The sequence below is a fragment of the Pipistrellus hanaki genome (genome assembly GCF_964339955.1).
Source record: "Pipistrellus hanaki genome assembly, chromosome: 4".
NCBI lineage: Eukaryota > Metazoa > Chordata > Mammalia > Chiroptera > Vespertilionidae > Pipistrellus > Pipistrellus hanaki.
In genome coordinates, this window is record NC_140506.1 from 83,796,385 (window position 1) to 83,817,006 (window position 20,622).

The 20,622-nt window shown below is 46.2% G+C and overlaps 1 protein-coding gene across 4 annotated transcripts in view; it reads right to left on the reverse strand.

The window, feature by feature from the left end:
- The window catches only part of CLEC16A (C-type lectin domain containing 16A), a 217,154-nt gene that overhangs the window by 125,531 nt on the left and 71,001 nt on the right, over positions 1–20,622 (reverse strand). For all 4 annotated transcript variants that reach the window (XM_084881113.1, XM_084881115.1, XM_084881114.1 and 1 more), the window contains exons 12-14: positions 17,343–17,443; positions 3,226–3,348; positions 90–199 (exon numbers count right to left, since the gene is read on the reverse strand). In XM_084881113.1, coding sequence (XP_084737239.1) covers positions 90–199; positions 3,226–3,348; positions 17,343–17,443 — 334 coding nt within the window. The remainder of the gene's footprint in view (positions 1–89; positions 200–3,225; positions 3,349–17,342; positions 17,444–20,622) is intronic.

Here is a 20,622-nt window from a genome sequence, read left to right on the forward strand (position 1 = left end):
TTGCTGGTGCTGTGGCCACACGGACCAAGGCTCCCTCACTGTCCCGGTGGCAGTGGCTCACGGGCACTGAGCGTGTGGAGGTCCCTTACCTCCAGACAGGCCAGGTGCACGTCCTTGATGATGCAGCCCGTGCTGGTCACCACTTGCTGCTTTAGGAGCAGGCAGCTCAGCTCCAGTGTCGTCAACCGGATCTTCCCATCTGCAGAGCACACCGGGGTCAGCGTTGCAAACCCAGGGCTACATGCCCTTAATCACAGCTTCTTGCCTTCCAGCTTTGAGGTTAACAGGTCAGCTGACCAGCTGACTGTTCAAGGCTCCTGACTTCCAGCGGGACAACCCTTGCCAACCCTTTTCCCAATCAATTATAATTAAATGCTCCCAGTAAAACTGCTTAGACCTAATACTCCCCTTTAGTCTCTTCATCGGGAGAGGGGACACAGGGAAAAGAAGGCACTAATTAATTAGTACTGAAGGTCTAGGAAATGGCCTCTGTGCTTACTTTGCTTGCCTAGCATTCCTTTCCCTTCTTCAGGAATGAGCACCCCCACTTTCCTTTGGAAAGCACCAGCCCCACTATTGTACATGTGATTTGAGTGGAGCTGGTCCCCTTCTGACATCTTAGGGGTGGGCACGTCACCCAGGCTGGTCAGTTTGCTCTATCCTGGATCATAGTAATTAGGTAGGGAACTGACAAGGGAGTCAGTCAGAGCTAGTAAGGCTCAATTCCACAACTTGCTGGAACTATTTGGGCTGCAGAGAGAACAGGAATAGTGGTGTGGCCCTGAGTGGCACAAGCATTTTAATCCACAGTGGCCACTTCCCCATTCTTACCAGTGTTTGCAATTTTTGGTTAAGTGTTCTGCAAATTGAGTCCCAAGCCCCCCTTTTCCACCAGATTACCCAAGTGTCTCTCCAGAGCATGTCTAAGGCCCCAGCAGAGAAAGGGATGGCTGAAGCTGCTGGCAGTTAACTTGCCAACACAGAAGCTGCAGAGGCCAAAGACTGCCTTGAAAAGAGTGCTTGAGCCCCTGGATCCAGCTGTGCCTGAAGCTAGTGCCCAACAACCTGAAATTACATAAGCCAACAGTTTGTTTTTGTTTTTATTGTTTCAGCCAGAATGAGTTTGGTTTGTATTAACAGGGACCAGGAGGGCCTCTAGTAAAAATCAATGCAAATATACCGTGACATACCTCCCCACCCATCCTTTGATGCCTCATGTCAGATGGGAAACAGGTGAGAAGAGGGCATTGTTTGCTCAAAAATGAGCAGCCTCTATGCAAGCAGAAACAGGCCTTCCTCAGCATGATCCAAGCCCAGGGCTGTGTGGGAAAAGGCTGGTAGTCTCAGCTTAGTCATTCTCCTTGCCACAGCCCCACTGCCCCAGAACGAGCCCTTCTGTGCCACTGCCCTGCCAACATGGCACCCCCACCTGCCTTCATCAGAGTTCAGTCGTTTCTTCGGAGCTCAGTGTCACTCCTGCCTGCACCTCCACTGAGCCGCACAGTTGGCAGGTCAGAAACACCCCTTCTGCTGCCTTCAGGGAAATGGAATGGGATACTCCACCGAGACCCTTCTCCCTTTGCAAGCTCCTGCCGCAATGAGCTGACTTCCTCCCACTGGGCTTATCTCATGAGGGAAACAGAGGGAGCAGTGAGCTCCTTAGTCATCAACACAGCTTCCAGACTGTCCCTCTCAGCTGCCCCAACCTCTTCTCTTCAGAAATGCAGGCTGTTCCACACACCGGCCCTCAAGAGGCCCGCTGTCCCTGCCCACCCTGGAGGTTCCTCTCCCAACATCCAGGCCAGTCTACCTTTCTCCACCACGAAGCCACGTCTGTTCACACAGCTCCTGCCAACTGCCTCTTGACCACCATCCTCAGGGACACACTCTGCCTTCCTGACCAGTCTTCTCAGCAGAAACTGACCCTGCCGAGTGCCCCATAGTCCTGAGCTACACACATCTTTCTTGCCACCCAAGACAACCCCTCCCGCTCCACTTCTTCCCATGTGGGGCCTGGTTCAGGCTCCTGTGCTCGCCCACCCTGTCACCTCCAGATATCTGTAGTGGCCCAGGGCTCTGTCCTACACATGCCTCTCTTCTCTCTGTGGCTTTAAAAACACCCACATGCCTGTGAGCGCCATAGTGTTAGTTCTGGCCCTGACCCACCTTGAGTTCCAGATTCCATCTTCACAAGGAGCCCCAGACCACTGGGACTTCCAGACCATGAGCAGTGGCTCCAAAGGACACTTCCAGTGCCCCCATCATGCACACAGTGGTGGCATGAAGGAGAGTTCAATAAATACTTTGTTGAGTTTACTGATCCCCTGCTGACATTCTTTAGGCCATAGACTTGGCTCTTCAAGACCTGCACTCCCTCCTGGGCACTCCTCTGTGCTTCTGCCACTAGTTGGAACAACTCCCCTGTATTCTTCAAGTTTTTGTCTGCAATCACAACCCCCTCCCTGAGCCTGACCTGGGCCTACTCCCTGGATTGCTCCTGATGGCTTAGCTCAGTTCTCTCATTCGGGCCGCATCTCAGTAGAGCCCCTTCCCATGCATTCACTCCAACCTGCTAGCCTCTCTCTGCCTTTGCAGAGAATCTGCCTTGCAATCAGAGTTTCCCAGCCCTGACACTGTTGGCATTGTGGGTCAGACAATCCTTTGTGTGGGGCTGTCCTGTGCATTTGGTATGTTTAGCAGCACCCCTGGCCTCTCTCACTCCATGCCAATTGCACCACCTTCTCAAGCTGTTACAACATAAACTATGTCTGGACTCTGCCAAATGTCCCTTGGGAGGCAAAGTTGACTCCAATTGAGAATCACTGTGCTAGATCTTTCTGCCTGCTATTTGTAGCCCTTCTGTGGCAGGTCAGTGTTGACTAAAATCCAGAACACGGCCAGACATTGGGCACATCTTGTATTATCAAAAGCATCTGACCCAAATCTTTTTCCCCACTCACTCACAAGCTCAAACACAGCCTTAGGCTACCCCCAGATGAGGGCTACAGACACTGGCAAAACTGGCCAAAGAAGGGTAGGAAAGGAGACAGAAAGACAGGATCTGGCAACAACACCATGGTGGGAGAGGAAGAGAGGAGACCCAGGTCACGGATGTGCATGCCAGAGGGAGTGGCTGAGATCTGCCTGGATCTGCTAAGATCAGGTGTGGAGGCCTGATCCCTCTAACTCCGCCACCCCTGGGAACAGCCAACTTGCTCCAGGCACCTGGCTGGGCAGCGCTGTTCATGATCCTGATGAGTCTTTCGGCCAGTAGGTGGTTGTAGACGGTCTTCTCAGCAGCACTGGGCTCTGGGAGCTGGATTCGCTCTAGTTTTTCAGGATCCATGCCTGGAATGGAGAAAGGAACAAGCTGTAAATAAGTGGAACCACAAGCCCTCTGCATACTAAAAGGCAATTAGAGCAGGGCTTCCCCACCCTTGGCCATCCACGGGGCATCCTCATGATTTCTGCCACGACTGTGTGCTGTCCATACTATAACTAACCTTCAAATTGTCTGTAAGTGAAACTTAGGTAAATATTAAAACACTAGAGGCCTGGTGCACGAAATTTGTGCATGGTTATGGTCCCGAGGCCTGGCCTGCGATCAGGGCCATATTCTCTGGCTGCCGGCAGCTGGCCCTGCCCCCACTAACACCCACCGGGCGATCAGAGCCTGCCAGGCCAGGGGAAGGGACTGAGAGGTGATCGGGGCCTGTAGGCTATGGGCAGCTCCTGCGTTGAGCATCTGTCCCCTGGTGGTCAGTGAGCATCATAGCAACTGGTTGTTCTGCTGTTTGGTCGATTTGCATATCACCCTTTTATTATATAGGATATATTTTCTGCCCAGTCCCTCAGTGGTTGAGCATCAACCTATGAGCCAGGAGTTCATTCATGATTCAATTCCTGGTCAGAGCACATGCCCGGGTTGCTGCCAGATCCCCAGTGTGAGGCATGCAGGTAGTAGCTGATCAATGATTCTCTCTCATCATTGATTGTTTCTCTCTCTCCCTCTCCCTTCCTCACTGAAATTAATAATATATATATATATATATATATATATATATATATATATTATTAGTAGTAATAATATAAAGCAAATTTACCTTTAAAAAAATAAAACAAACATTTTCTATCACTATATGTCAATAGGAAATCAGGATGCTGCAATACTGACCGTAACTATAACAACAACAAAATAAAAATAAAATGTTTTTACATTTTAGCCAAAGACCACTGACTGGCTACTTGTGGCCTAAGGCCTGCTCTGTCTGTTAAACAGGGAGCTTGGCAGGTGCTTAAAAGGTATGGTAACACACTTCTGGATGAAACCAGAGGGAATGGAAATGGAATGGAGTAACTTTCACACAGTGTGCTTCGCTGCCATTTTGTGCCAGGTCTGGGTGCCACTCCTGTAGGAGACACAAGCCACAGTGGGGGACACAGACCTAGAGAAACAGAGACCTGACAGAAAGGAAAGGACAGTCATACCCAACAATTACACCTCAAGCTCTTAACACGGAACTCAAAAGAGCTGAGCCCACCACTAAACACACCCACAGGCTGTAGCAGCAGGTGCCATGCTGGGTCAGGGGGTGGTACTGCAGAGAGACTAGGCTAGACCTTATGACAGAAAGCTACACATACCGTGAAATCCAGAGTGGCACATGTTTTCTCCAGTGCAAACTAATAGCTTTGAAAAGACAAGATGGGAGAGGTGGAGGAGGGAGGAACACGCAGTCTCATTGTGAATAGAGCGACATTTCCCCTAAAACAGACCCGAAAGCTGGGGCAACAGGAAGACCTGTTAGGGCTACTTCAACAGGCCAAATGTGGGACGAGAGGCATTCCAAGTCCTTATCCTCTCATCTAAGAAAGCGCTGGAAAAACACACTTGCATCTAGGATAGCTCTGGAAAAACACACTTCCCAACTAACATTTCTAAACAAACATTTCTTCTGACCCAAGCCTGGAAAGCTGAACAGATTGTTTATGCTCGAAGCACGTCTCTTCCTGTTACCCTACAAAAGGGGGGAAGGTGGCACTTCTGGGAACTCTTGAAATACAGTCCCTTGAGTACCAGATGACGCTTCATTTAGAACATTGACAAAATAGTAGAGGATAGCATTGAAGAGCTGATTGTCTGGATTCTAAGTAACTCCCCCCACAGCATTGACGTAAGAAACCATAACAATATATCTTGTTTTATTGAGTTCCTTCCAGCTCTGAACCTGAGGCTAAGTCATGCCAAGGAGATGACATGGGTGAGGGACGGCTGGAGGGCTTGAGTTGGATAGTTCTCTCTCTCACGCCCCATCACCATGGCTTCTGTCAAAAAGTCTGACTGCAATGGAAATTTAATTTGTGGATTCTATATTCCATTTTGATGTGAAATGTCTAACTCCGAAGCATTCTGGTATATTAAGTGCCACAAATGTCAACTAAATCTTTTTGGCATTTGTTTTTTTTCCCCAGAGATGTCAACACCGTCTTAACATCTCTCTATCTTTTAGTTTCTGGCCCTTTTGGGAATTGTCAGTCAGTGGTTCTGGGGAAAAAATGGCTCTTCGGCCTGCCCAGAGCACCGCCCAACTTTATGGCTGAACCATCTATCATCCCACTTCAACAGAGCCCTGCTGCTGGCTCCCTCGGGACTGTGGTGGTGGCCGGCAAAAGCAGGGAGAGACTACTCGGACCAGGGCTTGAATTTCTATGGTGAGCTCCATTTTGTCTCTTTCCTATTATTGCCCCTAATTTCTTAGAACTTATCAAAAACGATAAAAATCTGTGGCAAAATCTTCTCTCGACAGGAAGAGAAACACTCCAAGGTTATTCTGACTTTCCTCAACTGGCAGCTCTGTGAAGGGGACAGGGGGCCCTGGGGGACGTGAAAACCTTCCAGAACTTTGCAGGGCCAGGTTCCAGTGTAACCTCTTCCTTTAGTGAGGAAATTAAGGACAAGAGATGTTATGTCACATCCCCAAGGTCACAGAGCAAGTTAGAGGCAGGATGAGATTACACAGTTAGAACCAGGGTGAGATTACAAAGATGGACAGGATGCAGATGGGGAGTGCAGACTCTCACCTGCATGGTGAGCCAACCACAGCAAGTGGCACGCAAGGGGCCTTCTCTCTCTGCTGACAACAGCCATCACCTCAAAGGCCTCACAGTACTCTGGGGTTCAGTCTCCCCACGGTACACTCCACACTGTGGCCAGGTGGAGGTGGAGAGCACTGTGTTCAGGTTGCAGAAGGAATTTTGTTTTGCTACTTAACCTCTCCAACCCCCCTGTGCAATGGGGTAATTACAGTAACCCCGTCCCAGGGCTGTTGTCAGCATCCAGACAAAAGTATGTAGACCTGGTTCAATAACTACAGCCTGTCGTTAACATGCACTGATGGGAATGTTTACTTTGAGCATGGCTTACTGTATTTCTGTATCATTTGTATTCCAAGAGGAAAGAAAGAATAAGAGAACAAAAGGACAAAAAGGAAAACCAGCTAACAAAAGCTAAAAACCAAGCTAGGAAGAAGGCACCCTATGCTGTGTGAGGGCCAGCTGAGGGGATGAGCTGCTCAAATTGGATTCACCTTGAGCTGCACATGGACAGCCAGAACTTGCCAGGCCAACAGGATTCTGCAGAGCTGTGGTAGAGCTTAGGGAGGGTGGGGTGAAGCTTTGAGAGGAAGTGATGAGGCAGATGTTGTGGGGAGAGTGACAACAGGCAAGGCTTCAATGCCAGGACCCCTTGAGGGCAGACAGAGGAGGTGACATGATCTGACTGTGCTCTGCCTGACTTTGAAGGGTCTCCAATACCTCAACCATTCAAGGTAATCATGCTTCCAGCATTTTCCTCCAAACAAACCTGGTATTGTAACACATTCCATGTAAGTTGGATTTCATCACCAGCCAGGGGGAAACAGAGCAGGATCCATTCCATACACCATATGGCAAAATTCTGCCTAAAAAAAGGCGCTTTAAAGATCTCCATTCTTTCTCCTCCTGGGCCAGGTACCTCATTTCTTTCCCCGTCTCTCTCTAAAACCCCTCTGGCTACCCTGAATTATCCCACACCTAGCTAGCAACTAGATTTCGAGGCCTGCGCAGCAATTCCAAAGCTCCAGACATTTTTTTTGGATCCAAACAAGTTGACAGCTGACAGTTGTGAATAAGGCCAATGCCACATATAACAATGATCTGCATATGAAAGGGGAAATGGTACATGTGTCTATGGGAGGACACACACACTCATTGGTGTCCAGTCGCTAAAAGGCAGATTTTGTTGCCAACTTTATTGAGTTTCCTTGCTAGCCATTTCCCTCTGACTGAAATAAACACTGGAAAATATATCGTTCTATTTGCTTCAACCCTTAAGTGCCGAGTGACAGACTAATTCTAAAGAAACCCAGATGCACTTTCCATGGCCCGGGAAGACACACCAGCAAGTTCTTCCCGCCGGGGTCAGATGCTGCTCTGCAGAATGAGTCAGAATAGGAATTTCCTTTCCATTGCTTCCACCCAACAGCCCTAGGGGTAGGGGAGAGGGCAGGTGAGGTTTCCAACTAACTAATTCAAAGAATCCTAAAGGAAGGGAAAGGTGTAACTCTCAACTGTCAGTAACCAGTTAGTACTAAGCTTTCCCCACTAAGTTCTGATTTCTGGATTCTTCCTCCTGAACAGTAGCCCCCAGCAAAGGGTGGGAAAGACCCAGACCAAAGTTACAGAAAAAGAAGTAAACAATCAAACCTGGATAAAGAAACCACAATAATGCTAGGTAAAATAATGGTCAAAATAATTTTTTTTTCTTTTGACCACGCAAAGTCTCCTTGGCTATAGTCACGCAAGCACTGCCAGCTTTGGAAAACTATAGACCAACTATTTCGAAAGCTAACCAGATGTTGGGCTGATTTCCAATGTACTTCCAGTTCTGATTATGTGTCAGTCGAGATCCAAAATGTTGTTTTGCCAGCTCTCTGCATGGCGAAAGCCTCCCTTTATCCTATTACCTTTCAACCTTTCCCATACCTCTCATCTATGTTCCAGTAACTTCTCGGCAAAGCAAAACAAGCCCGATTCCTCTTGGTTAAACAATAATAAATGGAGGGGTAGGAGCAGAAGGGTGGAGGGTGAAGTGGGGGAACCTTTAAGAATACAAAAGCTGCAAACCTCACCCCCCCCCCCTCTGTGGGCCAGGGCTCTGCAGACCTGACAAAAGAGAGCAGGCTGCATTTTCTATTACAGATATGAACCAGAATTCATTATGTGGTCCAATTGAATCACAACGAGCGCCTTCCTCCAACCGGTCAACCCTTTCCACTGTGGGATATTCATTTCGGTACAGCATCTAATCTATTATGATTTACTGGAAGGCCTGAGCTAACATTTGGTTTTTATTAACGTTGCTTTTATGTTAAAATTGTCTTATGATGAAAAATCTATCAGAAAGAGACCATTTCATTAGGGGGCCTGCTTGGAGGGTATGGATCTGGAAAAGAGAGGTTGAAAGTAAAGTGCAGTTAACTGCCTGCTGCCTAACCAAAAACCAACCAACTAACCACCACCACCACCACCAATGACAAACTGCAACCTCCCCTCCCCAAATGCAGACCCTGTGCCCACAGGCCAGGACTAGAGCACAAACCAGATGGTAGGTCCTCCAACTAATTAATTAATCCAATTAATCCAACAGCGAGAGGGGTCTTTCAAAAATTTCCATTGTGCCACTCTTCTAATTAAAAATCCTTTAGGCGTTTCCCACTGAACTCAGAATAAAATCTAAATTCCTTTTCACAGCCTTTTATGCCCTTCACAATCTTGTCCTGGCCCCCTGGTCAGCCTCACCTTGGCTTGCTTTCAGATCCTCAAACCAGCTCTTTTTCACCTCAGGGCCTTTGCACATGCTATTAATACACTCTTGCCCCAGATCTCTGCAGAGCTAACTCTTACTCACTTCTTTGGGCCTTAGTTCAGATGTTCCTTCCTCATAGCAGCTTTCCCTGACCACCTTGCACCATCATCACCATCAGTTTACTACACAATCACAATTTACCTTCTTGTTCATTTGAACAAGACTCATCAAACATGCTGAAACCAGTTTTGCTCAGTGGATAGAGCGTCGGCCTGCAGACTGAAAGGTCCCAGGTTTGATTCCGGTCAAGGGTATGTACCTTGGTTGCAGGCACATCCCCAGTAGGCGATGTGCAAGAGGCAGCTGATCGATGTTTCTCTCTCATCGATTTTTCTAACTCTCTATCCCTCTCTGTAAAAAATCAATAATATATATATATATATATATATATATATATATATATATATATATATTTTTTTTTTTTTTTTTAAAGGACTCATCAGCCGAAACCGGTTTGGCTCAGTGGATAGAGTGTGGGCCTGCGGACTGAAGCGTCCCGGGTTCGATTCCGGACAGGGGCATGTACCTGGATTGCGGGCACGTCCCCGGTAGGGGGTGTGCAAGAGGCAGCTGATCGATGACTCTCTCTCATCGATGTTTCTAACTTTCTATCTCTCTCTCCCTTCCTCTCTGTAAAAAAGCAATAAAATATATTAAAAAAAAAAAAAGACTCATCAAACTTGTTCTAGGGCTCACAACAGTGCCTAGCATGTAGCAAGTACTCAGCAGATGTCTGTCAAACAATGAGAAAGCCTTAAGTTTCACCTCCTCAACACTAACCACATCTTCATCCCGCCCTCCTCTGGCTGAACTACCCTAAACCCATCCTGATGGATGCAGAGAGGATCAGATCAGTTCCTGGCTGAACCATCCTTCAACATCCCCCACACCCAGCTATAGGGTAGTTCACAGTTGCTGCCCACTCTACCTCATTCCCTATAGACTGGCTCCAGGCTGCCCTCTCTCAGAGAACCTGCCCACCATATGCATGTTGCATCTGTCTGATGATGCATCATCACAGGCTCTTATGCCCCCTTTTGCTCTGCCCCCTGCAGTTACCCTTTCAACCTTCTGGCCACTCTGAACCCAGCCCCCTGAACCTTTGGCCCAGGTATCTTTGGGAAATCTTCCCTGACTTCCATGGGCCTGGCCCATACCCTCTACTAGGTACATCAGCCTCCACTGTGCCACAGTCTCCTTACAAATCTTTTGTACCAGACTTTTTTGGGCAAGGGTCTCAGGTGGCCTGGAATTTGTAGCCCCATGCTGAGCGCATTGCCTAACATGCAGCTGGGGCCCACATGCATTTGTTGAATAACTACATGAATAAACTCATCATGATCTACCTGATTACATGGTCTTTTGGATCCAAAGGAGATTTCAGAGAAAACAGATGGTCACTTTCAAGAGAAAGCAAATCCATATAAGCCACACAGATTACATAATGCTTTCCTTGAACAACCTTCAGAGCTTCCAGCATCAGAATACAATCTAAACTCCTGTCTGCCATGATGAGTTTCCACTCACCCGTCATGCTGCCGTCCCCTCCCACCATTCTCACCATGCTCCCTTAAAGCAGTCACACTCATTTCCATAAAAATTACTTGTTTGTTCCACCATTGTATTCTCAATACTAATTACAGTGCCTGACATTTAATAAGGACTTCACAATTAGCTTTTAGAAGAGCAAATGAATAAATAAATGAATAGTGTTAGTAGGAAACAAAAGAAGAAATTAAATGTCCTCAAATACATAATCCCACTCTTTTAAGAAGAAATCCCTAAGAAAAAAGGTAGGCTCCCCAGATAGGGCCTTGGGGGTGGTCTTTCCAGGCCACAGCATTGAACAAAGAGTACTGCAGCGAGTGTGCAAACCATGACTTCTCTCCTCTCCACCCAGGACGGGGCTCCAGGAAGAAAGCCCATAGGGAAAGCCAGCTACCCCCTAGATGAGGTCACCCAGGTGCCCCTTAACCCTCCGGAGCCGGTCACCTTCACCCTCCAGATAGTACCTTCCCTGTGAGGTCCTGAGTATAGGCTGTGAGGAAGGTATCAGCCCAGGGGAGCAGCTGCATGGCTGAGAGACATTCAATCAGCCAACTCCGGCTGAATGCCGACTGACTGATGCAGGTGCTAAGTTGGATGCTGCAAGGGGCCATTGGGAGGGACATGATCTCTTTCTACCTTCAGAAGCCGGGCAATCCAGAATGGAAGAGAAAACATGAAGAGGAAAATGCTATAGCCACTTTGGAAAACAGTTTTTTAAGAACAAATCAACCTACACCTGTCATAAAAATTCACCCATCCCATTTCTTGGTATGTATTTACCCCAAACAAAGAGAAATACATGTCCATAGAAGACTTGTATGTAAATGCTCAGAGCAGCTTTATTTGTAATAATCAAAAACTAGAAACAATCCAAATGTCCACTGACAGATGAATGGATAAACAAATTGTGGTACATTCATTCAGTGGAATAGTATTCAACAACAAGAAATGACTAGCAGTACACACAATAACATGGTTGAATTCCAAAACAATTATGTAGATTGAAAAAAGTCATATTGCATGATTTTATTTATATGAAATTCTAGAAAATGCAAACTAATCTACAGTGATAGGATGCAGTTCAGTGTTGCCTAAGGAGAGGGTGAAAGAGGAGGAGAGAAGGGTGGTAAAGGGACAGGAAGAAACATTTGGGGTGATGGCTATGTAAATTGTAGTGATGGTTGATACGTGTGTACATATGCCAAAATTTATCAAACTGTGCACCTCAAATATGTACAGTTTATTGTATATCAACTATACCTCAATAAAACGTTTTTTAAAATGCCATGGCTTCCAGCAAAGATGGATTGGATTTACTCTCCTAATTCAAGCAACTAAAAAGCTAAGCAAATATATAAAACAATGGTTATGAGACACTGGACAGGACAACAGACAGCATAGGAGAGTGAGCTTCAGGAAGAGGAAATGAAGGCAGTGGGCCCAGTGCTTTACAGAAAGATTTTCCAGACCTCAGCACACAGAGAGAAAGCCCAAGAAAAGCCTTTGGTCTTTCTGAGATGAGACAGCACAGTTTGGAGATGAAGGAGTCAAGATTGATAGATGTGAAGGGAGAAAGTACTGGAGGAGAGGGAGCTGAAGAGAGAGCTATGGAGGTCTGCAGAGAGTTCCTTTGGAGGCGGCAGCTAAGTTCTGCTCTGTGCACGCATGCAAGGAAAAAAGAAGACCTCCTGGCATGCAGCAGGTGAACGACCCATGGAGCTCACCCAGGCCTGAGAAGAGTCCATGTGCCCACCAGTCTCCATGGATTAACCACCTAACGGAGACTGGTGACTCGAGGAGCAGAGTCCTCAGAAGGAAATTGCCTCAGGAGTGGGGCCAAGTGAACCAGAAGCTAAAGGCTATTTTGGACTCACACCAATAAAACTTAAAAGTGAGCTTTAAAAAGGAGCAAACTGATTCCAAGAAACTTATCCATGTCCTAGAACAAAGCCAAAAAATATCAAAAGGGAGAAAGACTTCAGCATCCTACACTGTAATCACTGTAATATTTACGACTGTATACACACACACACACACACACACACACACACACACACACACACACTGGAGGCCCAGTGCACAAAATTCATGCATTGGGGGGGGGGTCCCTTTAGCCCAACCTGCACCCTCTCCAATCCAGGATCCCTCCCACAATCTGTGACCACTGGCTTTTAACTGCTCACCTGCCTGCCTGTCTGACCACTCCTAACTGCCCCCCCCCCACCACCAGCCTGATCACCCCTAACTGCCTCTGCCTGCTAGTCTGGTTGCTCCCAACTGCCCCCCCCTCCCCCCGCCCAGCTGGCCTGGTCAACTCCAACTGCCCTGCCACCACTGGCCTGGCTGCTCCTCACTGCACACCCCTCTGGCCTGATTGCCCCCAACTCCCTCCCCCTCCCCTTCCCCCCCCACCCCCGCGCTGGCCTGGTCACCCCCAAATGCCCCCTCACCGGCCTGGTTGCTCCCAACTGCCCTCCATGCCAGCCTGGTTGTCCCACACAGCCTGCTGTTCAGTTGTTTGGTTGTCCCTCACTAACCCCCCTGCCGACCTTGCTGTTTCGTCATTACCATGAGGGCATCCCGACCAATTTTCACATTACCCTTTTATTAGTATATTCTATCTAATAAAGAGGGAATATGCAAATTGACCATCACGCCATGACAAAGATGGCAGCACACATAGCCACAAGATGGCGACACCCAGTCCCCTTAGCCCTGCTGGAGTCCCACAGTCCTTTCAGCCCAGCCAGGGGACTGGCAGACGCATGGTGTGGCCAGACACGTCCTCAGCCCCCCAGCTGCCCAGGGCCAGCCCGACGCACAGGCAAGCCTCGTATGTTGGCTGCCTAGCTGCCTAGGGCTGGACCAAGGTGCAGGCAAGCCTCGGATGGCAGCCAACGCCCAAGGTGCAGGCAAGACTCAGATGGCAGCTGCCCAGCTGCCTAGGACCACCCAAGGCTCAGGTAACCAGGGCCAACTGAGGCTTGCACTGCTGGCAGTGGCAGCAGCAGAGGTGTGATGGGTGTGTCGCCTTCCCCTGATTGCTGGGTCACCTACTGCCCGTGAGGGCTCCCAGACTTTGAGAGGGGGCAAGTCGGGCTGAGGAACCACCCCCCCCATCCATGCATAAAGTTTCATGCACCAAGCCTCTAGTATACATATATGTATGTATACACACACACACACACACACACACACACACACACTCCAAAGCCAACCAGGAGAAAAATCAATAATAGAAACATAGCTAGAAATGACATAGATAATAGCAAAGATAAGGGGGGAAAAAGAAAATTACAACATATTTTAAAACACATAAAAATAAAATCACATATATCAAATTTATTCCATGCAGCGAAAGCAGTGCTTAAAGGGAAATTTAGAGCATTAAACTCATTTTATGAAAGAAAAGTTTAAAAATCAATGACTGGTATGGGAGGGTATGACTGAATAGGAATAACTTGAAGGAGTTTTTGGTTGATGACATTATAACACACACTTATTATAGTGGTGCTCACACAAATCTATACATCTACTAAAATTCATAAAACTACACACAGAAAGTTAATTTTACTATATGTTAATTTAAAAAGTAAAATAAAATAAATTAGCTTAAAAATCAATGATTAACCTTCCATCTTAAGAAACAACAAAGAGCAAATTAAATCTGAAGTAAGTAGCTGAAGGTAAAAAACAAATATAAGAACAGGAATTAGTGCAATACGAAACAGAAAAAAAATACAGAAAAATCAATAAAACCCAAAGAAAGTTATTTTAAAAATTCAATAAAATTAATATAAAACTGATAAATCTGTAGTCAAATTGACCAGAAAGAAAAAATAAAGACCTAAATTATTATTTTTATTATTATTATATATTTTATTGATTTTTTACAGAGAGGAGGAGAGAGTGATAGAGAGCTAGAAACATCGATGAGAGAGAAACATCGACCAGCTGCCTCTTGCACACCCCTTACCGGGGATGTGCCCGCAACCAATGTACATGCCCTTGACCGGAATTGAACCTGGGACCTTTCAGTCCGCAGACCAACGCTCTAACACTGAGCCAAACCGGTTTCGTCAAGACCTAAATTATTAATACCAGGCAACAGAAAGGGGCTATCATTACAGATCCTACAGACATTAATGGGATAATAAAAAAAATATATATGCCAACAAACTCGACAGTGTAGATGAAACTCACCGAGAAGAAACAGATAAGCTTCAATAGCTCTATATCTACTGAAGAAACTGAGTAGTTAAAAACTTTCCCTCAAAGGAAACTCCAGGCCCAGAGGGCTTCACTGCTGAATTCTACTGAACAGGTAAGGAAGAAATAATACCACTTCTACAAAAACTCCTCCAGAAAATTCAGAAGGAGGGAATACTTCCAAATCATTCCATAAAATGAGCATATCTCTGAGAGTAAACAAGAGAATTATAAGAAGACCACAGACCAATATCACTCATGCACATTGATGTAAAAATCCTAAGCCAACTTTTAGCAAATTGAATCCAGTAATGTGAAAAATGTGCCTGCCACATTAGCTGGTACTAACCCAGAGTGCACATCACTTGAAGGGATCATACAAAAACCTCCTGGAGAAGGTGACTTCTGAGAGGATGTTTGACAGGCAAAATGTTAATAGGTGGTGGTGATGGGATAAAGAAAATGGTAGGAAAAAAACACAAAGAAATACAAGAAGGTGGCCAACTAGCCAGAAACAGGTAGGCATGCTGGCACTGACTGGGGTGGCTGCCAGGCTTTCAAAGAGCTCCTTTCTTAGGGAACAGTCCCAGAAATAGGGCTTAGCACATGGGGTTAACTCTTGCACTGTTAGCCTGCCTCCTGGCCATATCTGACTGAGCCAGTTAGATACTACCTCGCTGGAACAATCAGACTCTTGTCCAAGAATCTGGTGCTTGAATGGAGGCAAACTCTCAGCCTGGGATTTGCTGGGGCCACATCAGGATCTATCTTGAGAAAAGTCCTCAGAGCAGGTCAGTTCCTGCCCTTCCCTCAGCTTTTCAGCAACTTCTTGGACCTTATGAGCTGCCCCTGGAGCATTCCTATAAACTTACCCGTTTAGTTAGATTAATGAGATATGGCTTCTGTTGGTTATAACCAAAAGAACATTCAAGAGTTCAATGAGCACAACAGCAAGTTTATCTGTATGAAAGAGTTACAGTACTACATAAAAATGTTAACCTCTAGGCCAGAGCTGAGGGTCTGTGAAGGGAAGTCAGGGGAATCACATCAAGATGGAATGACAGGTGAGAATGGATACTATAAATGACAGGTACAGGAGGGTGAAGTTTAAGGGAAAGAAGAAGGTACTAAAGGTTTCTGACCAGGGGAAGGACATAGTCAACAGTCTTATAGAGGATTACCTTGCAGTGCCATGGAAAATGGATTATAAAAAAACACATAACCCCTTGGGAAGGCTGTGATAACAGCCACTGGAATAATGTGCCCAGATCTCTCTTGCTCTTATGTCTTTGGCTTTCACTTCCAGCATCTAGCTTAGAGCCACGTTCTGAGTTACACTGACTTAAACTCTGCTGGTAAGACAGTCTGAAGAAAGCATGGACAAAAACTTGATGGCTAAGTACTGGGATAGAAGGAGGGAAGGTGCTAAAAAGGTCATGGCAGTCTCAACCTTGGCTGGCAGTTTCAACTAAACCGGAATGTATGATGAGGTGAGGGTATATTTATGAGGATGAGTACTGTACAGACAGACTGTTTCAAGGTGTTGCTAAAACACCTAGGTAGAGTGTCCAGGATGCAACTGGCAGGATTTCAGTCTCTTGGAGGTCTGTTTACCCCCAGTAACTCCAGTAACTGAGGGCTTCTGTGTGCCAGGCACCACGCCAGGAGCTAATGGAAATCGCAAAGCCATGGGAGTGAATAAGACTGTGGAGGGAGAGGAGCATCATTGGTCAGTCCTGTCTACGGAGGGAAAAGGCTGGAAATAGTTTCAGTGCCATTCAATTAGGGAATGGCAGAATAAATGGTGGCACAGACATGTGATTAAAAAGAACAGAGCAATTCTATAGGGAGGTGAAATGATGTGCTGATGCACGTTATGTTGAGTGCTTTTTAAATGTCTCTTGCCATAGGCTTAGTAAAACCCACCTCCACTTACCTCCCAATAAGCTCAAGAAAAACCTACTAAAACATCCCTTAATGCAAGGTCTCCTCTATGCCAAGCCCAGTCGTGGCAGGAGCCAGAGGAATATCCTTGATTTTTTTCTTGGAAAAGGTTCCAATGTGGAGGTTTCAGAACTTGCTCTGTCAAGCCAGATGGGCATTCACCAGGCTGTTCCCAGGGAGGAAGTGAATGAATGAACCCTAATCAAATCTGTCAGCTCTGCGGGAGTCTGATCCTGACCACTCAGCCTCAACAGGGGAAGCAGGAGAACCACACCTTTCTTCAGAAAGGAAACCTACACTTCCACACAATCCACCTAGAATCTATTTTTGCTCAGAACCCAGAATGAGAACATCAGCTATTATAAATAGCAAAACCAAGATTACACTTTGACTAATTTCAGTTCTGATGTTAGGAAAGAGGTTGGACACTAAGGCAATTGTAAAGCAAGGGGTCGAAAGAAAACCACGGTGTGAATACAGTCTGGGTCAGACAGATACACCTGAATCATCTCCCCACCCCCCCACCCCCCCACCCCATATTGAGTAAGTAACCATTTCCTGTGCCTTTAGTTTGTAGAAAAACACCTGAGAAATTCTAACAAGGTTGAAGAGAAGTTTTGAGGGAGGGAGTCCATCAAAACCATGAATGAATTCCTCAAGAAAAGGAGCTTTCCTCCTTCCCTCCAGACAGCAGAGGGCAGGGATGGCAGAAAGGCAGAGAAGTGAGTGGGCTTACCTTTGTTGTGAGACATGGCGTAGAGGAGGCAGAGCACAAAAAGCGCGTGGTAATCATCGTCTGGGCTATCCAGGGCATGGTACACCATGTCTAGGAAGGGCCTGGAAAAGAAGAGGGACACTCATGAGCTTCGTGGCACGGATGAACACTTCTCCTCTCCCACCTGCTAGTCTTTGCTTCTTACAGTTCTGCCACCAGCATGCAGGAGCCCACCATGTGCCCAGGCCAAGACCAGGCACTGAAGACACAAGACCAGGGTAGCTGCTATCTCGAGGGGAAAGAGACTGAGGAACAGACCACTTAATTACTCCGCAGTCGTTCACCAGCTGTCCCAGACCCTGGGGATAAGTGATACAAAGTCCTAGCTCTGTGGCACTCCCATGCCAGGGTGCAGAGACAGAGCAGACAGACCACATTATCACTTCAAAGAGTGACAAGGTAATGAAGAAAACAGGGCAATGGGACAGACTAACCATACCAGACAAGGCACCAAGAGAGAACAATTTCAGAATGTGGGTCTTGGAGCCAGGCCACCTGGCCTCAAATTCTGATTCTGCCTCTTCTTAGCTGCACACCCTGGGTAAGTTACCTAAAACCTCTCCATTTCCCCACCCGTAAGATAGGAATTAAATCCGTACAAGGTTATTATGAGGATTCAATTGAAATGAAACTGAAAGGCATTTAACACAGGGCCAGGTACACAGTGGAAAGTGCTGGTACACGGGAATTGTGGTTTGATTTCTACTTTGAATATTTCAAGGGCATTTCTCCATGATCTCACTTCAGCAGGTCCTGGCCCAGCAATTTCTTGGACTGACTTTCCCTGGCTGGTGAGAATCGATGAGGTCTCCCACCTCTGACGCTTTGTGGGTAAGATCTATGGAGTGGCTGCGAATATCACAAACCGCACACCCTGAATGCTGCCCTTCCAGGTGAGGGCCTGGCTGGGAAAGACTCCACACAAGGGAAATAGAATATGCAGTTCTGGCCCTGAGGCCAGAGGCTCTGATCCTGTGACCGTCTGCGGCTGCCACTCTGGATGCCAGGCTTAAGCCAGGAGAGCAGAGCGCCTCAATGAGTGACCAAAGGCACACTAGATCCCTGGAAGGACACACAGCTACTGTCAACACCGGTTGTCTGAGAGAGTGAAATTGTGACAGAGAAACACCACATAGCCTGTTTTACTTTTTTTGGAATTCTGAATGCCATAAATATACACTGAAAAATGCCAAAGAGAAAGTAGTGAAAATGTACTTGTCATACATTTCAAACCAACATGGGACACACAGAAATGAAAGGAAGAACCTTAAAGGGAATGTTTATGTTTGGGCTGTTTCCCTGGGTCCCAGATTGAGCATCACCTTTCAGATGCGTGAATAGCTTTGCAATGTGTGCATTTGGGTTTTTCTAAGTCCACAGCATAGCACTTTCAAATTAAAAGTGAGATAAAGTAGAAAATGCTTTCTTATAAACCAGCTGCTTGGAGTTTGGATTGTATTTTCGTTTGGGAATAATGTGAATAACCAAATGCCCAGGAGCAGAGGGAGGGCTGGGAGGATGTATCATCTCTTATGAAATGAAGTATTATGAAGCCATTAGCATTTTGTTTACTAAGAGTACAACAAATGAAAAAGAGTCTGGGGTTTGATTAGGCAGAAAAAAAGAAGAAGAAAATTACAAATATGGCACGGTAGAAGTTATTGGGAGGAAGGAGGAAAGAATTCCCACAGAATTGGCATCGAAAAAAAACTGGCAAGAAATAATCACAATGTTAGTAACAGCTGCCTTTGAATGCTGACATCACGGAAATCTTATTTTCCTTCTTTACACATTTTAAGACTTTTTATTTATTTTTTCATTTTAAAGAAAATACTTTGAATGGCTTTTAGTTTCTTGGCATATATCTAACCCTGAATACAGATATAGCCCATATGCAAGAACAGTTATGTTTTGTATTATGCTGTTTTTTTCAGACAAGTGTACCAATGTCAAGATCCAATTCATGTCAAGAACAAACTGCCCCCCTCCCTGCTCAGTGCCGGGAACTGGGAGGACAGAAGTCCTTGGCGGCGTTTCTGACAACCAACAACTCAATACCTTTTCAAAGAGAAGATAAGACAACTCCCACCTGGGCCACTCTCCTTGGCATTCAGTCTCAGGACAGAGCAGGGTTAGAAACCAAAAATTCCTGGGGCCACAGCCCATCTCAGGCACCAGGATTAGCTTCCATTGTAAACCACGTGGTGGAAGATGCCCGTTAAAGTCACCAAACGTTAAGGAACAATCTCAATCAACTCTAAGAAAATCCCTTTCTTCACTAAAATTCAGGGGGAAAAAGAAGTGTTAACCCCAACATTCAAACATAACATTTTGGTCTATTCACCTTTTCTTTTTAGACAACACTGGATATTTTTCTTCCTTTAGCAAAACTATAGTTTTGCCATAGTATGTAAAACACTATTATGCGTTCTGTTTCCATTTACTGGATCCTAAGAAACTGAACACATAACGACAGTATTCATTTAAAAGCAAGAGCCAATAATCTATTAAGCAGACGCACCTTCATTTGCTTGAGCATCCCCCACTTGCAGTCATTTGTGGTTTTTCCAATTAGTCATAGTCTAACTAATGCTGTGCCAAGCATCTAAAGGTTGCTTCCCCTTTCTTTCTGTGTTTAGAATGATTTCCTTAATTCCCATCCCATTTGGGTGATGGGAAGAGGCCCAGGGTTATCCTTAGGGGGCACCCCAGCCAAGGCACCCAGAAGTTACATATTTTGCTGCCAAGCAAAATCAAAAAGGTCTTTGTAAGTTACACCAACCAATAGCCCACAATGCACTCCAGTGTGTTCCATTTAACCAAAACTAAAAATGGCTCCCTTGTGCATCTGATAAAAATTAATCCTGTTAGGTAACTGAAACATCTGCCAAGAAAAGAGATAAGTCAGACACGGAGGGAAAACAGTGTGCTACAGCTCTTCGCTTCCAGTAGGATTAATAAACTGGGTGGGGGTTTTGTGAATTTCAACCACCCCACCCTCAGGGCTCAGGAAATGAATTCCCTGTAGGCTGACATGCTGCTGTGCGTTTATTAACACCAAAGCGGGATTGGGAGATTATTACAGGGGTCTGTGCAGTGGGGCCAGTAGACATGGAGCCCTCTTAACAGTTCACTGCACACCCTGGGAGCAGTCTTCTACCCAAGTCTATTCCGAAAGGGGTGGTGCTATAGCAAAGTTCCAGTAAATGTGACATCTCGAAGGTTTAAGTGCATGTAGCTT